The 27,181-nt window shown below is 40.0% G+C and overlaps 1 protein-coding gene across 7 annotated transcripts in view; it reads right to left on the bottom strand.

The window, feature by feature from the left end:
* The window catches only part of EBF1 (EBF transcription factor 1), a 269,031-nt gene that overhangs the window by 5,738 nt on the left and 236,112 nt on the right, over positions 1-27,181 (bottom strand). For 4 of the 7 annotated variants that reach the window (XM_059859778.1, XM_059859779.1, XM_059859780.1 and 1 more), the window contains exons 11-15: positions 25,194-25,282; positions 6,668-6,733; positions 5,916-6,093; positions 4,285-4,464; positions 1,957-2,151 (exon numbers count right to left, since the gene is read on the bottom strand). In XM_059859778.1, coding sequence (XP_059715761.1) covers positions 1,957-2,151; positions 4,285-4,464; positions 5,916-6,093; positions 6,668-6,733; positions 25,194-25,282 — 708 coding nt within the window. Of the gene's footprint in view, positions 1-1,364; positions 1,604-1,956; positions 2,152-4,284; positions 4,465-5,915; positions 6,094-6,667; positions 6,734-25,193; positions 25,283-27,181 lie in introns of those variants that run through there. The other 3 variants (XM_059859784.1, XM_059859782.1, XM_059859783.1) reach the window with 3 other exon arrangements.

Raw genomic sequence — 27,181 nt, 5'->3', positions numbered from 1 at the left:
ATGGAAACTGAATTGCTAAACAAAAATTAGGGGAAATGCTCAGATCTGTGTGGTTTCTGGGCATTGCAGGTGTGGAGGTGACATGATGAGGAGGCAATCAGACAGCTCCAGTTGTGCCCAGTGCTCTTGGCTCCTTCCATAATTGCTTTTCATAACTGAGTACATGGAATCTGAAATTCTGTGTCTTGTGAAAGGAGAAACAGTGCCTGAAAAAGCTTTCTCCTGTTACTTGTTTTTTTCTCTGCATCCACCACAAGATGGGACAAGGTGAAGAGAGGAAAAGAAACATGTTTAAAAAAAAGAACTTAAAAAAAAAAAAGCTTTTGAAGTTTTTTTATTTCAGATAGAAAATATTATTAGCTGTTTCTTTTAAAACTTGAAGCATGTCAGCACTGCCAATTCTTTTAAATGTCCAAAAACAAATCTCCTAAATGCTGTAGTTTACCTGAAAATTTCATTTTGTCTTATTCCTGACACAGTTTGTATTTCTAACGAAGTCCTAACTGAAGGTACCCAAGCTTTCCTTATTAGTTCTTGGTAAATTTACAGTTTCTGCACAGTTTTTCTCTGTGTGTGTGTGCACCTTGAAGGATTCCTCCTCCCAGTTCACCAGTGTAACATGAACTGAGGACAATGCTTTCCTTCAGGCACAATAGATCCAAGCTTTTATGAATGAATTCCTTCCATTCTGCTTGCATATAGATTTTTTTTTTTTTTTGGCTGCTAATGGTGCTATCAGCATTTTGTCTTCAAGCCCACTGTTCCTCTTTCCAGAGGCTGAGTGACATGTGGAGTTTGTGCAACCATCCTGCTCTGCACACCTCCTTCTCAACCTGGCTTAAAAAAGGATGGATTTATTCCCCACTCGATGCCCTTTGGATAATTTGCACAGGCTCATGGAAAGGAAGCAAATCTCAGGTCTGGAGGAAGCACAATGCTCACCATGGAATATTTCCCACCTCTGGCAGCTGGAGGCAGCTGGCTGCATCTGCTTAAGGAAGCCCCTGGACCTAAGCAAGCATGAAAATGCCTCCCTCAGCACAGGGCTGTGCAGTGAGGGAACCACACGGGGAGGTTCAGGCACAGTGTTGTAAAACAGACTCAGCCAAACAATGAGATGGGCAGTGCTGGGCTTGCAGCACCCTCAGTTTGGCAAGATTTTGTCTGTCACTGCCTTGCCTGCAGCAGCCCTTCAAATGGATTTAGACACTAATGCTGGAGAAGTTGCAATGAGAGGGGAAGGGATGCAGAAAAGGAGCAGCCCCTTGATACCAACAGTTCAATAGGCTTCCCAAAAGGCCCTGTGCCTTTTCTGGAATTAATTGGCACAGGAGTGCATTAATCAGTGGAAACTAATGTTTGCCCTCGTGTGAGTTAAAGTGGAAAACGCTGCTGTTAGTTTGTAATGCATCTCCCATTTATGAAAGGGAAGGTTTGTGCCAAGCTCTGTAATGCTCTATTTGCTCTCAGTAGGATTTCTGCACAAGTGTACTTTGACAAAGGACAAAAAGGAAGGGAAGATTGAGTGACGTACTTCAGGAGAAGGCCAGCCCCTGGAGAGACCCTGCAGTGGAGTACTTGCTAGAGTCCACAAAAGACTGGTCTGATAAAGGACGACAACAGGGAATAAGAGAGGAAAGAAAGAAAAAGGATGGTATTAGTAAGCTGAAATATTACTTGTGTTTATCAAAACAGTAGGTCCGTGCTTTAGAAGACACAGCCTCTCAATTCAGCAGCATTAGCTGGGTTAGAGATGGGGTGGTTGCCAAACACCTGCAGGCTACAAGGTGGGCTGGGGGTGGAGTCAGTTACTCTGTACAGGAGGAAGCTTTAGGACAGAGCCCACGGGGATCCCCCATTGCCTTCACTCCCCTGGGGCAGCTGGGAGGCACCAGCAGCTCACAGCTGGAGCAGCCACCTCCTGTGCAGCCTGGGTGCAGCCTGGGTTCCACCTACCTTGCAGGCTATTGCCATTGGTGCTGGTGCAGGTGGGAGGGGGGGAGGTCTGGGGTCTCACGACAGGCGCGAACGCGCTCTTCTGTTTCACCGCTGAGACCATGTTGGCTGGTGAGAAGGAGAAAATCCCAGAGGAGCTGCTACAGTTGGAGGGGAGGCTAGTGGAGGAGGCCATCGTCGGACTTGATGGCACAACTGGAGGGAAGGAAGACCCCAAAAAAGAATTCCTTAGTACTCAATAATAACAGGCTGCAGAAATAAGAGAATTCTCATTCCTGGATGCTCTCGATATTTTTAGGGCTGAACTGAGTGTTCAAAATGCAAATGTGCTATGTGGGAAGTTCGGTCTTTAAACACAGATATCCTTAAACCATTATTTTACTATAAATACAACAAATATTTTTGGTTCGTGTAATTACCATCAAGCTTTTAAACAAATTTCTTTTCATGAAAATAAAGCTAACTACTTTAATGTTCAGAAGGCACTGCTGGATTCCCCTCTTATCCAATAACAACAACAAAAAAAAGACTAAAAGTGTCATCCCATATTTCCATTCTTTGTCCTGTTTCCTGTAGAAACCGTTTAGATACACAAGTGGGCTGTGAATAATTATATATTATAGAGTAAAATTCTGATCATCTGAGCTTTGAATTATTATTTTATTTGCATTTATGTAGATAAAAATCACCCTATTTAAGTTCTTATTTGAGAATCTGATATCATATTTGTTAACACTGAGGAAATCAATTAATGGAAATTAAATGTTCAAAGTTTCACAGTCTGACAGATACAATCTTAGTCTGAAGTCACTCTGTGTCTGGAAGTACTTGCTAAGGGAGAGCAATCAAAGCACCTAAATTGAATTGCTACTATACAGCAATTAGTTTATTGATTTAATTAAGAATGCCACCTTTTAATTTTCAGGTCATGATTGAAGCATTTTCTGATTCAATGGATTAGACATTAGCAGAATGACAGATCAACCAAGAAAACCTCCCAAAATATAAATAGAATAGAGAACCAGGGCTAGGAAGAGAAGTGCTATTCTAAAGAGGACTCCGTTCATAAATATGAAATAATACACTGCCACAGTATTTTAAATGCATTACTGGCATCTGCTTCCAAAAGGAGATGTCTCATCAATCATGTTATATTATGAATTCAGAGTGTGCAGATTCTGTGACAGTAAATCCAACTTAATAAGTAAGGTACTTTGTAACATTACATGTTACATTATTATTAGAGTACAAAAATAATCACTGGTTAGCAATTCCCAGCTTATAAGTACTAGTTATGTGGGTAAATAATTTGTTCTAAATTTGCAGCAGAGAAGAAGCCTTGGAGTTAATTATTTTATTCAGAGTTCCTATCCCCTTTTTTATTCTAATGCAGATCAAAATAATTCATTGCTGTGTTACACCATTAACTTCAGATTTGCTGTGTAAACCTTGGCACCTTCAGCAGTCAGTTTGTCTGTCCATGCTACAGTCCCAGCCTATCAATCTGTTTGTACATCCAGACCTTCCATCCTGATTCTGCTGTCAGCTTCCTACAGATGTCAGTGGAATCCTTTGTGCCTCGTGAGCAATGTCAAAGGAACTGGGCAGGTTCTGCTCATCCAATTTCTCATGTGACCAGGGACTACTGAGCTCAGCTGCAGAAGGGGTTCACTTTACCAATAGAAATGTATTTATATTTAAACAGCTTACTAAACCTTTAATATCAAAATGCAGAAAGTCAGTCCTGCACATGAATATTTCCGTGACTGGGACTGTAGACAATAAGCTCTTCACACCATGGGATGTATGATTTGTATGACTCACATTTTTGTGGCATTCACTGTACTGACAATAAAACACAAAATCTAAGAGCCTTTGTCACATTTTACTGACTCAGTGAAGTCAAAGTAACATTACTTAAAAAGCAAGTGGAATATAAGCAATCAAGCCAAGGCCCAGTAGTAATTCATAACTTTTATAAAGGTTATAAACATATTTGCTCAGAAGTTGAGGACAGTGTTTCTTGTTAGAGTATAAGGTATGTTATGAAACTATCAGACTAAATAACGAGAGTACTCTTTGTAAGCTCTTTTAAGGCTCCCAAATAAATAATAATAATAATAATTAATAAGAGTTTTGTGAAAGCAGAGAGGAGAATTTCTGGCAACACTAAGGTCTTTAAAGCACATCCAAGATCAGTGCCTTTGAGAGAAAAGACCAAGTCCTATTTCAAGTGCTCAAAATAGAAAATAAATATTGAGCATCAGAGAAAATCTACTGCCTCCTAATGAAAATGTGCAAAATACAGAAAAGACATCAAATACTCACTGGCATAGGGAGAATTGGCAGCAGATCCATTCAGGAAGGTTGGAGAACCGCCTAAATTTGACATTCCAGCATTCCCATAGCCATTCATGCTTGTTGTGACAGAGTTGTAGTTTGTCTGCTGCGGGGTGGTGCTTGGCACGTAGCCATGAGGTGACACACTGCTGGAGTTGCGAGTGAAACCTTGTGTGGGGAGGGAACAGAGGCAGAAATTGGAATTAGCCCCACAACAGCTTCCTACACAAACCAAGGGGGAGCTCAGTCCAGCCAGGGAGTGCAGAGAGGGGCAGGACTGACCCCCAGCTCCACCAGGTACCCAGGACTCCTCCCTGCCCAGGTCGCTGCTGGAGGAGGGAGGCTGGAGCCTGCAGAGCTCCCCCGGCAAGCCAGGGATGCCCTGGAGCAAAGATCAGCTCGGGTGTTAGAGGAACACTTGCTCTGAAAGGGCTGCTTGTAGGAAATGGAGTAAACATGACCTAGATTCTCAGAGTGAGGAGTCCAGACCCACTCAAGGTGTGTTAAAAGCACGTGACTGTTGTTAACTCTTTTCTGATGTCACTGGCACTTAACACACCTCAAATGCTCACTGCACACTTCAGGAAATGAAGTGCATTTCTCCAGCTTGTGGGATATCCTCTGTCTTTTTGCTTTGGTCTCATCATTATGTTGGTGGGAAATGAGCATCAAATTTGACAGCAAGTTAAAATTTGAATCTCTACCTAATTCTGGAAATGACATTTTAGGAAACTCATATCCAAATGTTCCAAAGGAAAGATTTGTTTCTAGAAGCCACAGAAATACAAAATATGCATCTCCATTCCTTGAAGAAAAATTGCAGATTTTTCTTCCTAATGCACAGCATAAAATATTTCAATCTAAAAGAATTTTGTATTTTTTTATTGTAATGCAAAAATTTTTGTTTCTGCTCATCTAAAAACAGCCTCATCCTAACACTTTCTCATTCAAATGTATTTTTAAGTTGGATAATATATAGAGCTGAGCAAAGGAGAGGGCAAAATGCAAAGGGCGTCTACAAAAATGATCTTCACCTATTTTTTATTTTTAACTCTTATTTTAAACAAATACTGCTTTTATAGAAAGTGAAAACCACTTTATTTTAAAAATTGGAAAAACTCTGAAAATGTCTTTTTAAATATTTGTATTCTTTGCTAGTTGTAAAATTTATGAAAGTCTCAAACTGAAAAAAAACAGAGTTCCAATACTCTATTTCTTGCAAAACAAACCCAAATTAAATAGATAAACATTCAAGGGATAACTTCATGTTATAAAGAAGTGCCACACAAGGCCCAGACTGAGAGATCATCCATTGTCAGGAAAATACATAAGCATGTACTTAACGTTAAGTACATGCTGAAGCTGATTAAAATTAGTGGGATTTAAACACAAATACAAGTGTTACACAGGGCAGAATGAAAAGCTATTTAGATTTAGACACATGCAGAAATGCTTTTCCTGAGTTGGGGCAGCCCCATCCTGTGTCATTCCAAGGGTCTGGGATGGGCTGCCCAGCCCTGCTCCCAGTGCTGAGCCACCCCTTTGCCACTGCCCTGCCCGTCCCCCTGACTTCTGTCAGAAAAGATCCATAGAGAGAGGAAGATGAGGCTCCTGCTGACCCTGGTTGGTGGCTTGGGAGGCTTCAGAGACATTGACAGCGAGCTGGCCACTGAAGGAGTTCACCCCCATCATCCCCGCGTGGACGGAGGTGTTGGCGAGGGCGGGCAGCTGGTTGTGGTTGCGGGGCACGCTGTAGAGCGCTTCAGCGATGTCTGCAGCTCTCTTCAGGATTATCTCCTGCAGGGCAAGGAAAAAACATGCAAGAGTTACCAAAGAGACTCTGACCAACCTCTCTTACCGACTCAAATGAAACAGTTCCCTGTCCAAAGGCTAAAAGGAGATGCTTTTCTTTCTAAACCAGCTAACTGACAGAGAGCTCATGCTTACAGCATCTTCCTGTTAAATCCTGACATTTATGGTGAGAGCTGGAAGTCCCAGTCCCAGTGGCCACATTTTGTATAAAAAGACCAACTGGCAGGATGGGGCTGGAGCCTGGACTTGCTCCACCCTAGAGCTCTCTTTAAGGGGAAGAGGGAAAAGTCACTGGTGGCAAGACATAATGTACAACATTGCTCATATTATAGAGGATCTGGTGAAAGTGGGCAGATGCCTCCATGGTATTTTTTACAAACACTAAATTCAGACCCTTTAAAATAGAAAACAAGCAAACCAAGCCCCACTCCAGATACGGCATCGCCCTGTACATTTATTCTTGTCTCCCACTGTAGCATCATATCCCTTCAGCCCCTAATCTCTCTATACATCTAAGAAATAGCCATGGTATAGAATTGCTGAAGTAGAATGCATTTACCTGGTTATTATGTGGCATACCATAGAGTGCTTCTACTAAATCAGCAGCCCTCTTAAGTATTACTTCCTGTCAATATAAAAACAGAAGCATTCTGCTGAGTTCAATAAACTCCTTGTGGGGAAAACAAATATTCTCCTCTATTAGGTGCACCATGTTTTGTAGTGTTTTTTTTTTTTTTTTCTTTTTTTCCTCCCACCAGGTAAACCTTAATTGTAACAACTCTCAGCAACCCCTGAATGGTGTTAAATCACTGGTTCATCCTATTCACACACACGCTTAATCAAGTCAAAAGGTGAGACTCATTGGTGCTGCAAAATAAAATACATCACTCAATTGTCTCTACCATCTGCAGTATAAACCACTCATGGCTTTATTGCAGAATACAATCCTGAGGTCATTTACTAGATTACTGCAATCAATGTCATTCAGAGAATGTTATGAATCCTTTCAATGTGTTTATTTTATTCTTAATTGCATGCTGCAGGAATTGTGACCTTACCCAGCAGGCCACATTCAGAAGATACCCAATCAGTCCTGTGCTACTGTAATGTAACCCTTTGGCTTCTCCACTTTGTGTCCTGGTACGAGGGGTCAGGGCAGGATCCACATGCATGGAATGATGCCCAGGAGGAAAACACATGCAGTGTGTGAGAGAACAACCCAGGACCATGCAGCGTTTCCTGGAAAAATTCCTTGCATGGACAGCAGACTTTAAAACAGTCTGAGATTCAGTTCTCCATTTTTGGCATTTTTTTCCCCTCCATTTTTTTATTTGTTCATTTTAATTTTATATTTCTTAGGGTATTTTCTACTGGTATTCAAGTAACAATAGCATTTCCTGTGTTCTTATATTTTACAGCATCCTGATGATAATCCTGATAGAAAATATAAAAAAGCATTGCAGAATTAACCCAGAAGAATTCTTCCCCTTATTATTTCATGGCATCTTTCAAAGCAGATTCCCAAATGCCCAATCCAAACCGGTCAGGAACATCCTTTCAGTAAAACAATGTATTTTTGTAGTTCCCAGCCCCTAAGTACTGCTCTAATATTCTAACATGACGCTATTCACCATGGCATATTTCTGCAAGCAGCTTACAAAAATAGTACCAGTTCTAAGCATTTTGCAGTTTTCTACAAAGTTAAACTTTTAAACTTAAAATATTTTACACAATAGCCATATTTTATACCAAAAAGAAACAGTAATGCTCAATTTTCATATACTGTAGAGTCTGATCAGAAAATAGAGATATAATTGCGTTCATTTTGCTGTCACCATAACCTCTTCAAAAATCCTTGAACAACTCTTCAAATGACAAGCTTTTAGATGCATATTAGCATTTTTTTCAATTTTAAATTCTCTATAATATAACATAAAATAGTTGTCATACTGCAGTAACTACTTATGACATATATAATGTCCTAAATTCAAAAATGAGATGGAGGATTTTTGTTCTCCCAGTAAACATTTAGGCTTGCCTTCTGCTGCACACACCCTGTCTCAGAACACACATTTAAATTATTTTCCACATATGAAGGGAGATGTAATACATAATTGATGGATTTTTAAATCACTACACTTAAAACAGATTCTGAGGAGTTTAAGTTGCTACAGCCTTTTTCTGTTGGTGGGTTTTGTTTGTTTGCTTGATTTTGAAGATTGGTGTTGGTTTTGTGCTGCAATTGTTGGTTTGGGGTGGTTTTTTCCTTGTTTTTTTGACCACAGCAGTGAGCAGTATAATCACAGACAGACAGACACAAACAATCCTCATTCCTCACAACACTGAGTGCCCTGTCTGCCTCATACTGAAGATACAAACTAGAGAAGAACAGAGACATTACTGAAAAAAATGTTCTCTTTTTCATTCCATGATTTTAGATAGAAAATTACTGCACAGGTGTTTGACTTTGCAAAACCAGGATTTATTTCACTTCAGTAGAAACTGTTTGCAGTATATATTTCACTGATGGAAAATTAGAATGTGATACAGAGGCCGCAAACTGCTTTGGTATATTGTTAGCCTAAGCTGTCATTATGCCAAATTACTAAAAAAAAGAAAGTTTAAATAGTCATTTCTGCTCTACCTGACTAATCATAGTTATTTATATAATGCTGAGCTAAAAACCTTAGAGTGCATCTAAAAAGAGATTGAAAACCGTGCTAAAAAATGAGGTAATTACATAGAATCTTACAGCTGCTCCCCCTCATATCAAATATATTTCAGTTCTTAAATCCTGAAAGTTCTTTGATGCCATATCATATTGCATGTAAATAAAACTAATTGTCATGATGGTTTATTGAAACATTCTTGACAAGTAGCATTCAATTTTCTTAGCTAGTCAATGATTCTATTTTTTTTCCAACATTTTCAGGGTCTGTAACTTTGAGTTTCATACTTTCTCTAACAATATTTTCACACAAGAAAAGCATTTCTTTTTTATGAAATTTTCAGATCATACAAACTACATGCTACAGAAAAACCCTCCTGTGTCAAATAGTGGTATCTTCTTTTCCAGAGCTGATGGTACTTTTTATAGACACAAACCAGCTTTAAAAACACACAGCAAAAATGCTGCAAAAGACAGGCTCACGATATTAACTTCTTGTTTTCTGAATGCATCTTAAACCTTTTGCAGCTCTGCCTAAATTACAACAGAAGCTGCTCCACATACAAAGGAGCCCCCGAAGTCCTCTATGAGTTAGAGCAGCAGACCTTGCAAGGTGCTTGGATTGCGGTGACCAGAAAATTGTTCTCACCTCCGTGTCATTACGCTCACAGTGAAGCAGCCCCCGAGCATGTTTGTGTTGGGGATCTAATATATTGCCTTTCAATCAGAGCTGAGAGCCACTGAACACATAGACAGAACATGACGAGCAGGTCAGGAAAGCAATAAAGATTTTACAGAGCTGTCCAAGGTGCTAAATTTACTCAATAATGGGTTTGGCACCATAGTGTTAACCTCTCATTTACTACCAGTTTGAGGGACTAAATTGAAGTAGCTGACTTCATTTACCTTGAAATGTATATTTTATGACATTATGTAAGTAGATTGAAAGGGCACTGCAGTTTTAACAATTTAAAGGCTAGAGCATGTTTAAGATGAAGCTTGAATATTTATCGTATATTGCACTTAAACTATATTGTATATTAAAATGCATTGATTAAATTTGTAAAAGGTATTATAAAAAAGGACAGCTAGTATAAGAGATCTATGTCTTTTAAAATCCAATTGATACTGCATATTACCACTGAGATGGTAACAGATAAACAGATAGAGGGGTGGACAGAGCAGCAGACAGACGGAGCAAAAAGTGAGTGAAACTCACATTCTATGAAAAGAAATCTCTGCATAAGCTCCAAGTCTGTTATTCCAGATATTCTTTTGTTCACAGAAATTTTTCTTTGCCTTCATCTCCAAAGCCTAGATTTTCATAGCAGTAAGTGGGCATCATGTAAGGTCCTTCCAATAGAATATGCAAGTGGAAATATTTCCTGAGAGAGACAGAGTTTGACTAAAGCTAATTTCTAATTTATGGGGGCATTTGTCAAGGAAGATCCACTTTTCTATTATTGCTAAAAGTCTGACAGCCTTTGGTTTAGAATCAAGGACTTAGCAGCATTTAGCTAGACCTAAGTGAGATTCTTCTTTTTTTGCATTTTGTTTCAAATGAAAATAATTTAATTTCTCTAAAAATCACAAACGAGCAAATATTGAGAAAAGGAAAGATTATTTTAGTAATTAAATATTATACATCAGAACTCTGGACTCCATGAATCTGTACACCAAAAATCCATAGTCCATTTTTACTCCAAGCTGAAGCTGATTTTCTACTGAGGGAATTCTACTCTTTAATTTTTGAAACAGGCTCACAATTAAATATTTTGATCAAATCTTCCTCCCAAAGATACTAAGGGGTGTCTACATACCCAAAAGTGGGGCTGAGCAGTAAATTCTACTGCAGCTCTGCATATCCCCAAACTACTGTAGAAAAAAATATTATAAATCATGCTGGAGTAACTGTACTTTTGAACCACCAAGACTGAAATTCAAACTGAATCCACTTCTGACTGAATGAACCTCGAACACTCCAGCACCTCTGTATGTTTTATTGGAAGCCTGCATTCCCTTCAGAAGGATTTCATTAAGAGCATGAAACTTGCATTTCAAGTTTTATCAAGATGAAAACACTTTGTGTCAAGACTTATCATGACAAACACATTTTTTGTTAGTTTTAAAGGAGATGAGGTATTTCTTCTTGTAATATCCGCTTACTTTCTATTCAGAAGATCTTGGGGGAAAAAAAAAATCCACTCTGTGTCCCAAAAGGGCTGTGAGTCTGGTGAGATAAAGGGTATCTAGAGTTACACTGAGTTGTTCAGCTTAAGTAACTAAATTAGATAATGTTCAAGGTACTCGTTAAACCAAAATGAATTTTGTCAAGAAGAAGCTGACCACAATATATAACACTCACCAGCCACACATTGTATTATTGAGACCACCACAGGATTTATGAACTCAGGGAGGGCGTGGGGGGGAAGCTGTTCCAGCATCCTCTGAGGCATTTATCTTATGTGTTGTCTGGATATCATATCACCTTCTAATGCTCTTTAGCATTGTAATACAAGAGAGAGCTCATTCATCTTCTGAGAGGGTACTTAGGGATGATGATGTCATTCATACTTCCTTGACTCTTATGTCTGACCTCCTGCCTCTGCCTTCTAACTTCCTACTCTCATGGCTACTTGCAAGAAAAAACCTCCTCTGCAGACTCAAAATGCTCAGCATCAGACTCAGTTCACTTCTTCACCTTGCAAAGGTCACATTCTGAAATTTCTAGTCCAAATCACATTCATTTGTGCTCAAACTTTCCCTTTGGTTTTCAGTTGGTGAAACAATAAATGTGATCTTTAAGGACATGGGTTAGAAGTAAGTTTTAAACTTACACTTGAAATTTGTGTCTGCATTTTATTTTAAAAGATAAAATTGTAAACACCTCTTTCAAATGAAAAGGCAAAACCAAGAGAGACATTTACAAGAATGCCAAAGATCTAAAATGCCAGACATTGAGCCTGGTACACAAGAGCTTCAGGCTGTCCAGAACCTCCCATCTCTCCCCATCAACAGTGAGCACTGCATTATTGTACCATTTTCAGCAATTATAGCTTTATAAAGACTCATAAAAGCCATTCAAAATGTAAAGATCCTCCATTTACTGTAAGACTGAGGGAACTGTGCCAGTCTAATGGGAAGTATAAAATAACAGGGCCATTTCTCTAAAAAGATATTTGTACTCACACCAAGCTGAAAATTTTTCTAACAAACAAACAACTGGATGGTTTCCATGTATTATGACTGAATCACACCAAAGAAGTGAACACCATATAGATACCACAAAGACAAGAAGGCAAAATGGGAGAGAAAGGTGACATATCTCACTTGAGGGGCAAAAGAAAAAGTTTCAGCTTATCACTGCCTACAGGATGGAAGTGCACTGAATTCCTGCCACTGAATGCCAATGGCAGCTTCCCAGAAAACATGTCTACAGTGGGAGCTAGAACCTTGGTCTTTCCAAGCCACTGTAGTCTTGTCAGCCTCCACCCAAACTGAAAATCACAGCCTAAATGTACAGCACTAAAAACAGCCATGCATAACTTTACCACCTGCTCCACAGTGAGCCAAGCTTATAAATAAAATATAGGAAGCCTCTATGAGGCAGCAGAAAGAACAAATGCTGAAGTGCAAATGGGAGCAGGCATTTAGCCATAAACATTGAGAATCGATGATTAAAACTCCTCCTAACCACAAAGGTGATAAATGCAAACGGGGGAAACACACCCTGCCCAAAGAGTCTTTGCAAATACTGCTGACAAAAGAAGGAACAAAATTGTGATGATCACCTGAAAGTCTGTCCTTGCAAGTCTCCCATCTTACACCTATTAACCTCCTGGAAATATGGTGTAGTTAAATACTAAAAAAAAATCAGCCTCCTTTTTTAGTGCACACCACTCATGCTGGTGGTCCCATTTCCACAAATGATGGGCATGTAACAACAACAGAATTAGCAGCTAACACTGATGTGTTCTTCATCTAGGTACAGGGTGGCATGGAATAAACCACCATTAATATTGTTGGTTTGGAATAACTCTTTGAATAAACTGCTGTTTGAGAGTCTGGATGCTCCCACCATATTATCATCAACTGAAGCATTTGGAAGGTTCTGTTGCTAAAAGTTCTGGACTTGTCTGCTAATGTTGGGTCTCTAAATGAAGGGAGAAGAGTGGGTATAGGAGAGCAGATATGCAGAATTAAAATCACTCTGCTGGGACTGAAATCATCTCCTTCAGGGACTTTAGAGACAACAGTGATATCATGACTCACATCCAAGTCCCTCTGATAGCTGGAGAACTTTGCTTCTCCTAAGCAAATTCATAGCCCTGCCCCCAGCCCCTCTGTCTACCAGGAACAGGCATTTCCAGCCACATGTAGGAACGTTTCAGAGCTGTCAGATTTTACCTCATGCAGCCAGCTCAGGGCTGGTGGGTACCACTGCATTGTACCCTTGTATCTGTTCCCACCCTGCAGCCCAGCAGCTGAGAGCTGGCAGGTGTCACTCGTGTTTGGGACCCACAAACACCTCCCCCTTCAGGAGCCAACACTGGGACAATTCTCTGGCCTCCCCTGCACATTTCCCACAGATTGTCCTGCAGGCTCACACTGTGAGGGTCTAATGACACATCCCCTCAGCCTGGAACAGCCAGATTAGGAGAGGAAACACATTTTATAGTACAAAAACCTGAAGGATTTGTAGCATGGAAAGACCAGTTCTCCTGCATGCACTCCTTTTGTGCCATCCCATCATTCATGCTAGGTTCAGCTTTTCATATCCGGTGAATCACCCAAAGAAAATCTAATTAGATGCACAAATGGGTAGGTCCACATAATTTAGTGACTAACAAAAAATCCTTTACCAACTTCCTTTATGGAAATCCCTCCATCCCACCAGGTTACAGTGACTCACACTATTCCCCTCTATCTAGGCTGCAAAAAGATTATTCCTGATTTATCTATTTGAGCAAACAAATGACAACATCAGTTCTTTTCTTTTATCTGACCTTAAAAGTTTGTTACAATAACCTAAAAGCACATTTTTCCTTCTAAATGTTCCTTATGTGCTTCCACTACCATCAGACCCAGGGCAATTTTGGATAGGAACCTCGGGCATTTATTTTTTGAAAATTTACTCCAAACTACTTGCATGAGCATCTACAGTACTTTAAAGCAGATGTTCATTATTAAGATTAAGGAGTTTTTAGGTTTGGGGGCTTTTTTTTGGTTTTGTATATGTAAAATTTTCTGATAGTTCTTTCTCTTGTTGGATTTAACATTCCTATTTCTTGGTAGAAAATAAAGGGTGTGGGGGGGAAGAGTTATTGCTCAAAATCTTCTCCTGACTATTTTTACCCATATATTTTTGTGAAACTGTCAACATTCCTTAATGGAAGAAGGTTTTGAATGATTTGAAGAGTCTGGACTTAGGTAAATAAACGTTTAAAGAATTTGGAAAAATTAACAGGGACACTGAATTCTGTCATTCAAAGATACTGCACAGGCTGTTTTAGAAGCTTTATTCTATGGATCATATTACTGTGTCCATTAGAAAAATTCCCAGGAATATTGGGGATTAAATAAAGATTACCTGTGGCTTGTGATTTTTGTGTATGGCACAATGCAGATAACAAATGATGTATTTGTAAGAGTGAAAAACATTCCTTGGCAAATGGACAGGCTGATATGTATTTCTATGATTTGTATACACAAAGACTTTCCAAACACAGGTCAAGTCCTAACACCTTTAAATTGATCTCACATTGGGTCAAACTAGACTGTATTGGATGGCTTAATTCACTTGGCTGCATTTAAATCTATAGAGAAATATGCTTGGTAATGCATGGCCCAAATCCTGCTGAGGTAAATCAGAGGAGCTGAGTAGCAATTAAAATGTTAATTGGAGATATGTGTTTTGTCCATTTTATTTTCAGTTTGTCTTATGCATTTTCCCATATAAATATCTAAATATGTCAAATTAGCTCTTTTCTATTAAAAAAAAAACCCCATGAGTTCAATCACATTAATTTAAAGAGCCACCCATGCTTTCTTTTAATGAAGGAGAAAAAAACTCACCAAAGAAACTAAACCAAACCAAACAAAAAACCCAGCCTATAATTAAGATTTGTGGAACTGTCACTTTCCTGGATTGGATGCTTCAGGTGGGAACCATGAGCAGTTAGAAATTGAGAGTTCAGGTTACTTTTAATAGCAGGAGGAAACTGAAAAATAAGACACATTGAAATTCTGACCTACAATAACATTCCACTCTGTTCTGTGGAGAGGGGATGCATAAAAATGTTGAAATAGAGACTGGAAGGATGCTGTTGGGTTTTAGTATTACAGTTAAAACACTGCTCAGTCATAACCCCTACAAATGACTGCTTTCACTTCCATTTTATCATCGGCATAATTAAAAGAAGTCTCTTGAAAGGGGCATTCTCATTACAGCCAAGGACCACTTCAGACCCCATTGAAATGAAAAGACAGACCATAGATTAGGTGCAGATACAAGTGGTAATTTCTAGGGAAGCATAAAATACCAAATGTGTAACAACCATATTTTATGTGCTCAGAAGACTCACAGTATTTTATTGTACAAAGAGACTTTGGCTCAGAAAGACAACTTCAACAAAGTGGCTCCTATCAGATATTCTAAAAAAACTTCAACTTCCTTATCAGAAACAAAAGTTATTTTGTTTCTTGTATTATTATTTTTAATTTACAGTCCTATAATTCAGCTGAAATTATCCAAAGCAAGTATAAATGTTGAATAACTATGAATTTAAGAGATTTATCCAACATTTCACAGAGGTAACACTCTATTTCTGTGTACGGCTCCAGAAAGTAGAAGCAGGCACAGCATTTTACATGATCTAGGGCTCCTTTTTCAGTGTTGAAGGAAAAGTATTACCATTGTCACTACACCAATATATTTTATAGAATTGCTTCAAAATACTGACTTTTCAAAATACATCAGTATTTCAGTAGCTTTTTGATCAACAAAACCTCAGCACTCATGTTAGTTTACAGCTGAATAATGAAAGAAAATCCAGATTATCAAATTATGAGTATTATTTATTTCCTGTTTGTTAAAAATACTTTTAAAAAGATTTTATTTGTTTGTGGCTCACATATGGAAAAATGGGGCACCTCTATTCTGTCAAATATTTGGACTTCAGCATGCTATGAGCAGATGAAGTTATGAATCCAGCATTATTAGTGGAGACACTTAGGTCATACTAAAGAACAAAATCAACAATTTCTGTATCTTGGACTGCCCAAAATATAGCAACAAAAATGTGTTAAATATATGTGGCTATACTTTAAAAATGCTTCTGGGTCTTGTTTTCATTCTCTTCTCAGCAAATATATCATTTGTTATCTGTAGTCACAAATGTATTCCAAAATATTCTTTAAAATAAATCCAAACTGCATTTCTGTGTCTGTACAAGTAGGTTGAGATTGTGCTATTGTACTTAGAGGATATTCCAGTCCAGTTGAGTTATATCACCATAAGTTACATGATTGACTTTTACAGCAGAAAGAAAAGGTTGTACTCAAACAACTGTTATTGCTTCAATGGAGAAAAAAAAAAAAATCAATGAATGTAAAATGAACAAGAGATTTTGTCCAAGTTGCAGTTAATACTACTGAAGAGCTATGGATATTAAAAGGTCAACAAATAAATTAGTCCAAGTGTTATGAAATGAATGATTTGGCTTATAATTGTATTGAGTGCAAATTGTTCACTGCCTATTAGACCAGGTAATTTTTAGCCATGGTGCCTCAATTACTGTTCCATGAGCAATAATACAGTTGTAAGAGCCACCGGTTCGATCGGGTGACCTGGGAGACACTCCAGGACAGCTGCCTCTGCTATGATGGATCACCCAGCCTGATCTCCAAATGGTGCCAAACCTTCCCTTCCTGGGAGGGGATCTCATAAAAGAAACATTACTGCTTGATTCATTTTACCAAAATGCTTGAGTTTTCTAGCGTCAGCAGCTGGGCAGAGATTGTGAGGCTCTGTATTTCTTACAAGAATTACGACAAGAGGCATCCTATTGCTTCCAGCACTCCCTGCTAAATGGCATCGTGATGGTTTGGAGATGCTTTTTCTGCCACTCAATTGGGCTGTGTTGTGAGAAATACACAGCAATCATATTTTACATCACCACGTAAACCACCACATAACACCTAAAAGTAGGCCAGAAATGGAGACTCTAGGTGAGATTATAGACATTACTTCACACTCCTGCAATGCCCCGCGTTCAGGGATCTCAAAGTGCCACTTTAACGGGAGCCAATTAAACTTCACAACACACTTTCTAGGAAAACACACTTCTCTTCATCTTCATCAGAGACTGCCTTGAAGTGCAACTGTTTGGCTGAAATTACAGTGGGCTATGGTAAGAACCAAAGCAGGTTTTGTAGGGTGAGGTCATATCCTTTATTAGAGACACTGATACAGGCCAGAAAAGGTACAGTCAGCACACAAGAAGCAAGGATGGGCACCCTAAAACCTGTTTTATTCCATTTGTATCAGTCAGTCTAAGATATAACCACTCCCTACAAATCTTAATAGCCTCAAAAAGGGAAAAGGAATCAATCTGATATTGCTTTCATGATATGAAGCAACACCCATGGCAGCAGCTGTGTTTCCCCATTGCTCCTTGGGGCACGGTGCTCCCTGTGAGCCAGGGCTCAGAATAAGGCAATAAAGAGCTCACCAGGCTTCCCAGAGGACTGGGCCTCAAAGGATTGTAACTAGGCTGTAACTACACAGACCTGCTCTCTGCCCATATACAAAATAAACTGAAGGGGTAAATGCAAATCCTGAATTATCAAATAATCTGCACAGGAGAAACCACAATAATAAAAGCCTAATTAGAATAGATTGTACCCCATACGACCAAATCCTGTTTATATTATCACTCTATTATATTTCTGATAAATCACTGCATTCAAATAGTCTGTTGGGAGGGTGGTTTTCCATTTCACCTCTCCATTGAGCAAAAAAAATGCCACATGATTGGAGTCTGAATTTCCATTTCACCAGCATTCAGTTGAACTGAATATTATTTGGCACAATACAGTGTACAACTGAGCCACTAAATGGCTGATTTACTAAATTATTATTAGATGAGCTCGTGCTGTTCCAAGTGAAAGTGCAGTCACTGTCTCTCTTCATGGTGTGTTCAAATTGTTCTGTGTTTAAATATTCAGCATGAGGCTAATGTGAACTGATGAACTGAGACTACAAACGTTCACTTTCAATGCAGACAGGGAAACAGAGATGCAACATATCATGTGGCCTGTGGAGGTGAAGATGATTTATGTTTAAGGATGCTGCTGCCTATTTCCATCAATATAAGATATTCTTAATTAGCTTTGTGTTTGATCCAGGAGTGTGGAAATGTAGCTAGAAGCTAGAAAACAGCTCCAAAACTGAGCCTAGCTGTGTGGCTATGGAGGCATCAGAGTCCTGGTGAAAGGGGTACTTGAGCCTGGATCTCTCCATAAAGCTCACGAGCTGCCTCCACAGTTTCATTCTTTGCTCTCTTTAATATTTGAGCTGTAACTTAAAAGTGTCACCTGCAATTCCTACCTGAGCATCAGAAATCCTTGGTGTGTAAAGGATTGACCATGTTGTGTAATTCTATGATTTTCTGAGGTGAGCAGATATGGGGGAAAAGGAAAAATAGCTATTTTTCAGAAAGGTTAAAGAAAAAAAAAAACCAATTTCTTTACTGCCACCTGCTGGAGTTGACAATAACCCTTTGTCCCACTGAGAGAACGAGCTCCTCTCTTGGAGGACAGTTACAGGGAGCATTTAAAATACTGTGATCCCAGACACTTACAGTAGATTAGAATTTTTTATTGGTGCTGTGTTGCCATAACAACATAAAGACAGCAGATGACTTAAGCTAAGCTTGCAAAGCAAAAGGCTGCTCATCTGGCAGTTAAAATGAATACAGTTCACTTCACAAGTTCCCCATATGGACCCTTAGTGTATGGTAATGAGGATACCATATGGTGGGAGAAAATGCACAGAGAACAATTGTGCTCCACTGGATGAGTGAAGTGAGCGGGAAGTTATGAGGAAACACGGGAGAGAGATTTGTGTGTGTGCTCTCTAACTCAAGGGTTTCTTTCAGAGGGGGGTTCTCTCTCTTCTTAATCTTCTTCTTAATATATACATGCATAGAAATGACAGAGAAACATATTGCACATTTTGCAACATCATTCATCATAAACTGTCAGCTGTGTTTGTAAATCAGCTTGGTAAGATCTTAGAAATTTGTAATTCTTAAAAGGTAAAAGTGCTAAGTTTTTAGACAAAGTGCAGGAAAATTTAAGCACTTCTGACAAGTAGAAACATTAGTGGTAATCATTTTAAAAATGCTTGCATCTTCCTGCCTGCATGTTTGGCTGTAAATATTGCCGCAATGAATAAAAGCTTTAAAAAAGGGGAGGGGAGGATGAAATGGAAGAAAATATTTTTTATTTTATTTCCAAAAGGATAAAAAAAGTAATAGATGATCAGAACCATATGCAGGCAAAATTCTGCTGTACATGTACATATGCTATACAGTACGCTGTACTAACCAGATCCCAAACCTGGTAAGACAGCTTGCTAAAGGCTGCAAAGTCAATTTTGTACTACACATGCTTCATAAAAGATGAATATAAATGCATTAGTTAGACACGGTGAGCTAAATTAGAAGGTCAGGCAGGGCTGGAAGGGCTGAAATATCACACAACCAATGACTGTAATTACTCTTTTTTTAAGTCTATTAAGTGGTGTTGTTCTATCAAGGCTCAGGGGTATAGGACATGAAGTACAAGATAAAGTAATGTGTATTTATTACTCCCACGGGATCAATTTACTAGATATTTTCAGCTCCGTGGAGCAAAATACACAAATGCAGCCTTTGTTACTTTCTTCAAACTCTGGCTTTTTCCTTCAAAACCTGCTCCTCGATGGGTCTGTGTTTACTTGTTTGGCGTCCTCCTGTCATCCTCAGTTAATTGTTGTATTTTGAACCAACAAGGATGAGGATATAGGAACAGAGAAATGTGGGGATCCCTCCTACAGGATGCTCAAACAAGTGGTTGGAGTCGCTCAGATGGAATGTGCAGACTAGAAAATCCAATCCCAGGCATGATTTTTACCCCAAGGCAAAGCAGAGAGCGGGACTGGAGAACGGCGCAGAGCTCCTTGTCATCATGTTAGCCCTGATCTATTAAAAGTTTTGTCATAGATTCTAAATTACACCATCTGCTCTAATCATTTGCTGAGTAAATGCTGACCCAGTTATAAAGAAAGCTCAGTGAAATGTGTGTGCACACTGCTGACCTTCAGAAAGGAAAGGGCTCCTTGCCAGCCCTGTGTGCTGGCTCTGCCCTTCACCCAGCGGTGCCTCCGTCCCTCTGCTCTCTCCTTTCAGGCTCTGCATATTCCCACACACCCCTCTGACATCCACCACCCCATGAGGGTGACACTGGCACAGCTACCTCGCCATCTCAGAAGCTTTGAATGCTCTCTTGTTTAATATTTTCTATAAGATAAACAAAATACCAGACCCCCCAAACAAGCTCCTCAACCAACTAAGTGCCCAAATTGTTTGGAAACTTCAAAAACCCAGCTGCTGAGGGTTCAGTACCAACCTTAACTCTGGTCTCACATTGCTGTAAATTTTACAGTAGAATGTGGAGCCCTCCAAGCACATCCCATGACCTCCTTGCTGTACAGATGAACTCCAATAGCTCCTCTTTACATGCTCCCCCCTTCCTGCCCACACTTAGTATTAAAGTTTTCTAATGATTCTTTTGTTATGCTGGATGGGAAAAAAAAAAGAAAGAAAAAGTGTTTTCTTAGCTGAAAATTACTAACTTAGGTTAAAATTCAGTATATGTTGAGTTAGTAGATGGCAGTCCTTTCTGGAATTTCCATTGGGTCTGTCTGAAGCAGCAAACCTGAGCTGCATTGTCTTCATTGCTATTTTAACCTCTGCTAGCAAGCCTGGGCCAACCACCCACGTTTAGAGACAACCTTTATTTGCAATATAAACAATACCCATGTCACGATGGATAAAGGGCAGATCTGTGGGATTTCACATGGAAAAAGACAACTGCTTTTGCCAGCCTCTGATTCCTAATAACCACATGTCTTTTATTAGTGTCCTAAATGAGGAGCTGGGCCATGTCTTGGGGGGGTTTAATGACTGACCAGAGAAAAGGAGCTGAAGGGAAGGAGGATTCTGGTTACCTGTGCTCTCAGCTCAGCAGGGAGTCCCCTGTGCACTAGAGAGAGAAGCTCCACTTTCATCTACATGAAGAGAAACCAGAAGTAAAGGTCCCTTTCAGGAGGGATAAGGGGTCTCCTAGAGAGCACTGAAGGAACAGACTGGGAGGGAGAGGACGTCAGATCACAGAGGGGGCTGGTGCAATGACTCGCTTCTCAAACACAGAGTGAACAATCTTCTGCTTAATCTAAATACAAGTGATGAGTTGTAGGAGTGGTGAAAATGGCAAATAAAATCTAGGAAATTGCATATAAAGAGGAATCGTTGTTATTAAATCATTTAGGATGGATGTGTTTCAAATCTAGCTCACAGCTGAAGCTGTTTTACAGCTCTAGCTGTGGAGTTTTAACAAAATTGCAGAATTGCAACGTGTCTGCCAGGGATTTATTTTAAGGATTGCAGGGTAGTTACATGAATGAACCTTAATAGACTCAACATGTTGTTGTGATCTGAACTCGTCAGTGATCTCCACTGCAGTTTATGTGCACAGGAACCAACAACACGAGTGCATTTGTGTGCACGTGTGCAAACACTCCAGATGGAAATGGGGCACACACACGTGCAGGGCTGCTCCCAGCTCCACACAGGCTCCCTACAGACTGCTCCTGCAGGACAATGACAGCATTTCTCAACCTTAGCATCACAGTGTTCCTTTTCTCTTATCCCCAGAGGTCTCTTGTTTCCTCTGATCTGCCTCCTGTCTGTATTAGAAAGGAAAGACTACACTGCCCAGCACACTCCTGGTACTTGATCTCACTCCAAGCTTTGGGTGCTAATCCCACCACCTCTTGTCTCTCCTCCTGGTGCCTGTGGGTGTGGGGGTGTCTGTACAGACATGCACATCTCCTTCTACTGGCTGCCTTCCCTGACCTGCTCTGGACAAGAAGGGAACAGGATTCTGGCTCAAACTGGCTCCATAGCTCAGCTGCTAACATCAGCTCCCTCTCTTTTCTCCAGAAACTATATACTGCATTTCTGCTTTAAGCACATCAGCTGTCAATCTAGCAGTCCAAAGACCCTCATTTCCAGGTGCTCCCATTCTCCTCGCTGTGGGAGGGCATTCTCTACTAGAATTTGCCTGTTGAAGCACTGGGAAGGATAAATTATTTTTTAAAATCTGTGCCTTTTTTTCTTTGCCTACTTCCAGCAGATAGATGGAACATTTCAAAAAATTCATCCTGAGCATAAATACTGAGCATTTTTGAAAATACTGGTTCTAAACCAGTGGAGATCAAACTTCTCTAACAGCCTCAATGGTTTTAGAAATGCTGTTAACTCCTCAGCTCCGGAGGGCAGAGCATGTGCTAACACTCACTTGATGGTCTCAACAATTCTCCTTGACTGCAGGGCTAAGTCACAGAGCAGAATGCTCTTGATGGTCCATGGGAAGGGTAGCATGCCCTTACGAACACAAAAATTATAACCACTTCTATCTCTGGAAAGATCTCTAATTCATCAGTAATGCTTCAACGGAATAATGGCCACGAACTGTAGCAGAAATTAGAGAATTATTATTTGTTTTGTTTGCTTAATGCAAAGGCACAAGCTTTTTCATGAACAGAAAGTGATGATGTGCCGTCAGGACAAGGGGGGAAATGGAGGGAAGGATTTTGAGAGCTCTGAGCACTGCTCTCCTCTCTTCTGTTTCTCTGGAACATTTGCCCTTTCTGCCCGTGGTTCCACTGAGGGAGCCATATGGCTTCCAACCCTCCTCTAAGTAGCCACTGAGAATTGTCTGCAGTGGAACAGTGCCAAAGCCCTTCCTGGTTTAATGACATGGGGAAGAGCACTGTGCAGTGCTCACCAGCACAGGGGCTCACACGTCCTTGATGCTGATCCTGGAGCCAGCAAGTGATGCTGGGAATTGAACCATCAGTGCCTCAAACGCAGGAGTCGACATGTGCCAACCCCTGCTGCATTCAGCCTCTGTGTGTGGCATATTAATGAGACTTGAACTTGAGGTCCAACCTTCAAGCTTGCACAGAAGGAATTACCCAAAGACAAAAAAAGTCCTCACTTCATCCTATTTCCCTCTAAGTTTGCACAGAGTTACCAGTTTCTTCACTCAGTTTGTCCAACCCTAAAGAAGTGACCTTTTTCTTTTTAGGCTATCAGATCTTACCTCTGCAGACATAACCACAATTTCCCTTGATTTAAAGATTTAAAAAATTAGTTTAAAAGGTACTCCAAAGAAACACATGAAGCCAAGAGGGCAGAGGAGAGGACATATGACTCAGTGCTAACCCTCACTCTCATACCTTATCCATAAATACCTGCTAAATTTCAGAGTCAGGATATGGAGCAAGGAAAAGCTTTCTTCTGCCTGCAGGAATGTGTGGTACCAGTCTCAGACCAAATGGGAAAGAGGAGAGTGCTCATCCTGGAGGCTGCATTCCCACATTTCCACACCAGCACATTGCTGGGAACTCCCTCAGTGCCTCAGGAGCCAAAAAGGAGCCCAATTCCTGTTCCTCCTCAACCCCTAGCCACAAACCTCAATTTGGAATTGCCCAGTTTTATTTTACTTTAATTTCCTGATTTAAATGAAATCTATGGCCATCTACTAGCTGGAATATTTGGTTTAGGGAAGCTTTGCAGCAGTTCTTTTGAGCCTTGCAAATGCCTGGTGCATAGTGCAGGCTGGCTTCTTATTTTCTGAGAAACTATTTTTCTCCAGAAGCACATTTGGCAGCAGAGGCAGGATAGAGGTGAAAAAAAAAGCCCCTACAGAAGGATGCTCTCTTTCTTTGGAAAGGGTTGCATCTCTGGAGTGAAACTTGACAAGCCATGAAAGCTGTGTCCTGCTGCAAGTCTGTCCAAATGTTAGGGAAAGGGACAGCTTGCAGAGGGTGAACAGAGCCAATGGTAAATGTAACTCCTCAGGACAGCATGTTTCTCTGGTGGGAAGAGGGAAGGACAATACATCAGTGACCCTGAAACCACAGCCTGCAGCCTTCCTGGGCAAAGACAAAAGACAGAACAAGCCTGTAAAACAAGTCAGATACTGACTTGTATTTCTTTTAAGGAATTAAACAAATTAAGTTCCAGTGTTCAGGAAATCTCCTCACCTTTCAAACACTTTAGAAATGCAACTAATCAAAGCCTACAACAATCCCTGATGAAAGCCTGTGGAGAGCTCAGGGAGCTACAGAAGAAAGGCCACAAGTATTGCCCAGTCACAAAGGCTATGCTGGATGTACATTAACTGAACAATTCATTTGTCTGTGTCTCAGGTCTGCAAATTCCCTTTTTTTTTCAACAGGGAGTGTTCTAACTCCCCAGCTCACTCAGTAACAGCAGATAAAACTTGTGGTGGCAGCTGGCCACAGTGACTCCAGATCATCACCATTGCTCAGAGCTCCTGTGGGCACCAGCAACACTTAAATCCCCCACCTCATACTCCAATATACCACAAAAGTCACTGCAAATTCTTGCAAGGTAGCAAAACCAGATCTGAATGCAATCCCAGTGTTTTCCCAGTACAAGAAGCCTACCTGAACAATGCTGTCTTTCCCCCAGCTTTTACTTGACAGAAATCAACAAAAAAACCTCATTAATTTTCATGGGAACAAACATCACTTCAGTACACAATGATCTAATTAAATCAGCAATTCTGAAATAAAACAGTATATAATCATTATTACCCTAAACCAATACATGATGCAGCAGCAATGGAGTCACATCCAATTAACTTGATTTTATCAATGGTGAAGTTTTCAAAATTATGCTGGCAAAGTGCTACTGATATCAAAACCAAAAAGCATCATTATTCCATGAAAACACTTCTCAGGTCCCAAAACCCAAAAAACATATTAATTGTTATGTATTTTAGAACATAGAGAAAGATTTGTGTTTAAGAAAGGCAGGACCTGTTTGAGTTAGCTCAACTAACTCAAACAGGTCTCTGTCCTGTGACAGAGAAGATAACAGAATTCTCCTAAGGCTCCAGTTCCTGATTGGGCTTTCTTGGTCATGCCTCTGTTTTAGCTTATCTGGGTTGGGTACCAAACCAGGACCATCATATTCACAGAGCCTTGCACTTTCAGACAAAAACATGCAGTAACCATCTTTACCACATTTAACAGAACAATAAACTTTGTGCTGACCTTTGGCAAGCGTTCGGGGTCACCGGGGTGCCGGGGGATAACCTTCTGTAACCTTTGGAAACCATAGTCAATGGTGGGTTCATTCAGAGCTGAAACAACAACAAACAACAGCGTGAGGTGACAAAGGCACAGCAGGGGGCTCAGGTGACAACGGGCAAAGGCACCATGGGACCATGGCAAAGCCCCCTTTGAACTCAGCACTGACTCAAGTCTTGGTCCAAACACTGCTTGAGGTTGGTCCTTTGAATCCCATCCAAACCTTCCCACTTTGGCTCCTCCAGCAAAGCTGCTGGAAGATTTGGGGATGTTGCATACATCTTCCAAACAGGAAGCAATGATTGTCTCTGAAAGGCACTAGGAAATCAATGTGATAAATGCTTTGTGCCTCATGTTTCATGTTGGGTTTTTCATGTTACAAAGAAGGTGATTGGAAGGCAAAAGTAGCTACTATCCCTGTGCATTTTGCTCCAAATTTCATTATACATTTAATATGCACCATGTGCAAGGTTCACAAATAATTTTGTTGTGAAATACAGGCAATTGTCTTGGCAGAGGATTTATTTTTTACTCATCCACACCGACCTCAGCAGCTTAGTCTCCAATCAGCACTAAACTGATCCAGGAGACCTAATAATTAAAAATAAAATAAAAAAATACATCAATGTTTTTAGTTCATCTTTCCCTAGTCCTTGTCCAATAAAATGGAGGTGAGAAATGGTGAAAGTGGAACACTTTAATCTTCATGAAAATGCTGGTCTGTCTGCATTAATGGAGGCTCTGATTGTGTCAAGCCTTTAAGCACATGCTTATCTGTAAGCACATACTTCAACCCATTTGCTTTCAGCAAAGCAAATTTGAGCATATTATGTTTTTTATATGATTGCCTATAATTACGGGGGACTGCACTGAATGACCTTCTAGCTATATTTCCAGTCATATGATCACTTTAAAACTCAGATGTTAGTGAGACTTCAACATGTGCTTAGAATTTCCTAAGTGCTTTGGTGAACTGGAACAGTCAAGTATTCTCGAGCATCTCTAAACAACAGCACATCTTGACTCTCCCATGCCAATAGAGATGTGGAAATATTCCACAGCAATTTGTTCAAATTTTTTGAGTTAAATGGAAAAAAGATATCAATTTGAATGTGTTTTTTATATTTTCAGCCTTTTTTTTGTGGAGGAAAAAAATAAAAAATCTATGTTTCTTCATGTTTGAGTCACTTTAAAGTCTTTCTTCTCTTGTCTTAGCTTATTAAAAAATAAGCAAAAAAAATTATTTCTCATACAAAGTCTTACAAATTTATGAATATATCATATACCTTGATGAGGATCTTATTATGAACTTTTTTGTGTGGCTAGAATGACAATATTTGAACACTGCAAGAAGATTTAGCATTAAACTCCATCTCCCAACATGGCATAACCTGTCCATATTTCCACCTTTTAAGTGAACTTTTTTCCATACCCCTAAAGATCTTCATGTTATCATGAAACCAGCATATTATCCTGGCTTGTTTGTAATTGGCATTCCATAACAAGCCCACAAAACAATCCCTTTGAATTACTGTCACTTTCAAACCACATTTCTACAGCAGATTGTCCAGCTGGCAAGCAAAGGGTCAGATTTTCATTTCCTCCTGGACCTTTGGCACATCCCATCTCCATAAGCAAATCCAGCAGTGCTGCTGCAGTCTGAGGCAGAGGAAGGGGATGCTGAGGGATGCAGACCTACCCAACATGGTGAAACACAAATGTGGGGCTGATGGGACTGCCTGGAGAGGCACGTGGTCCAGCAGGACCTCAGCATTCCTCTAACATCAAAAAGGAATATTCTGACCACATCCTGAAATGAGTGCTGCAATATTATGGTAACAGCAGACTAGAAATCCTTCAGGATTTTACTTTCTGAGCCTGTTACTAGCCTGGAGGTCATGACATCCCTCCAGTCTCCTTGTTTGTTTGGAGTTTTCTCAGGTATTTCTTTT

Source organism: Haemorhous mexicanus, chromosome 15, assembly GCF_027477595.1.
Source record: "Haemorhous mexicanus isolate bHaeMex1 chromosome 15, bHaeMex1.pri, whole genome shotgun sequence".
NCBI classification, from domain to species: domain Eukaryota; kingdom Metazoa; phylum Chordata; class Aves; order Passeriformes; family Fringillidae; genus Haemorhous; species Haemorhous mexicanus.
The sequence above is the reverse complement of the archived record's forward strand: the minus strand, read 5'-3'. Positions and strand labels throughout refer to the sequence as shown.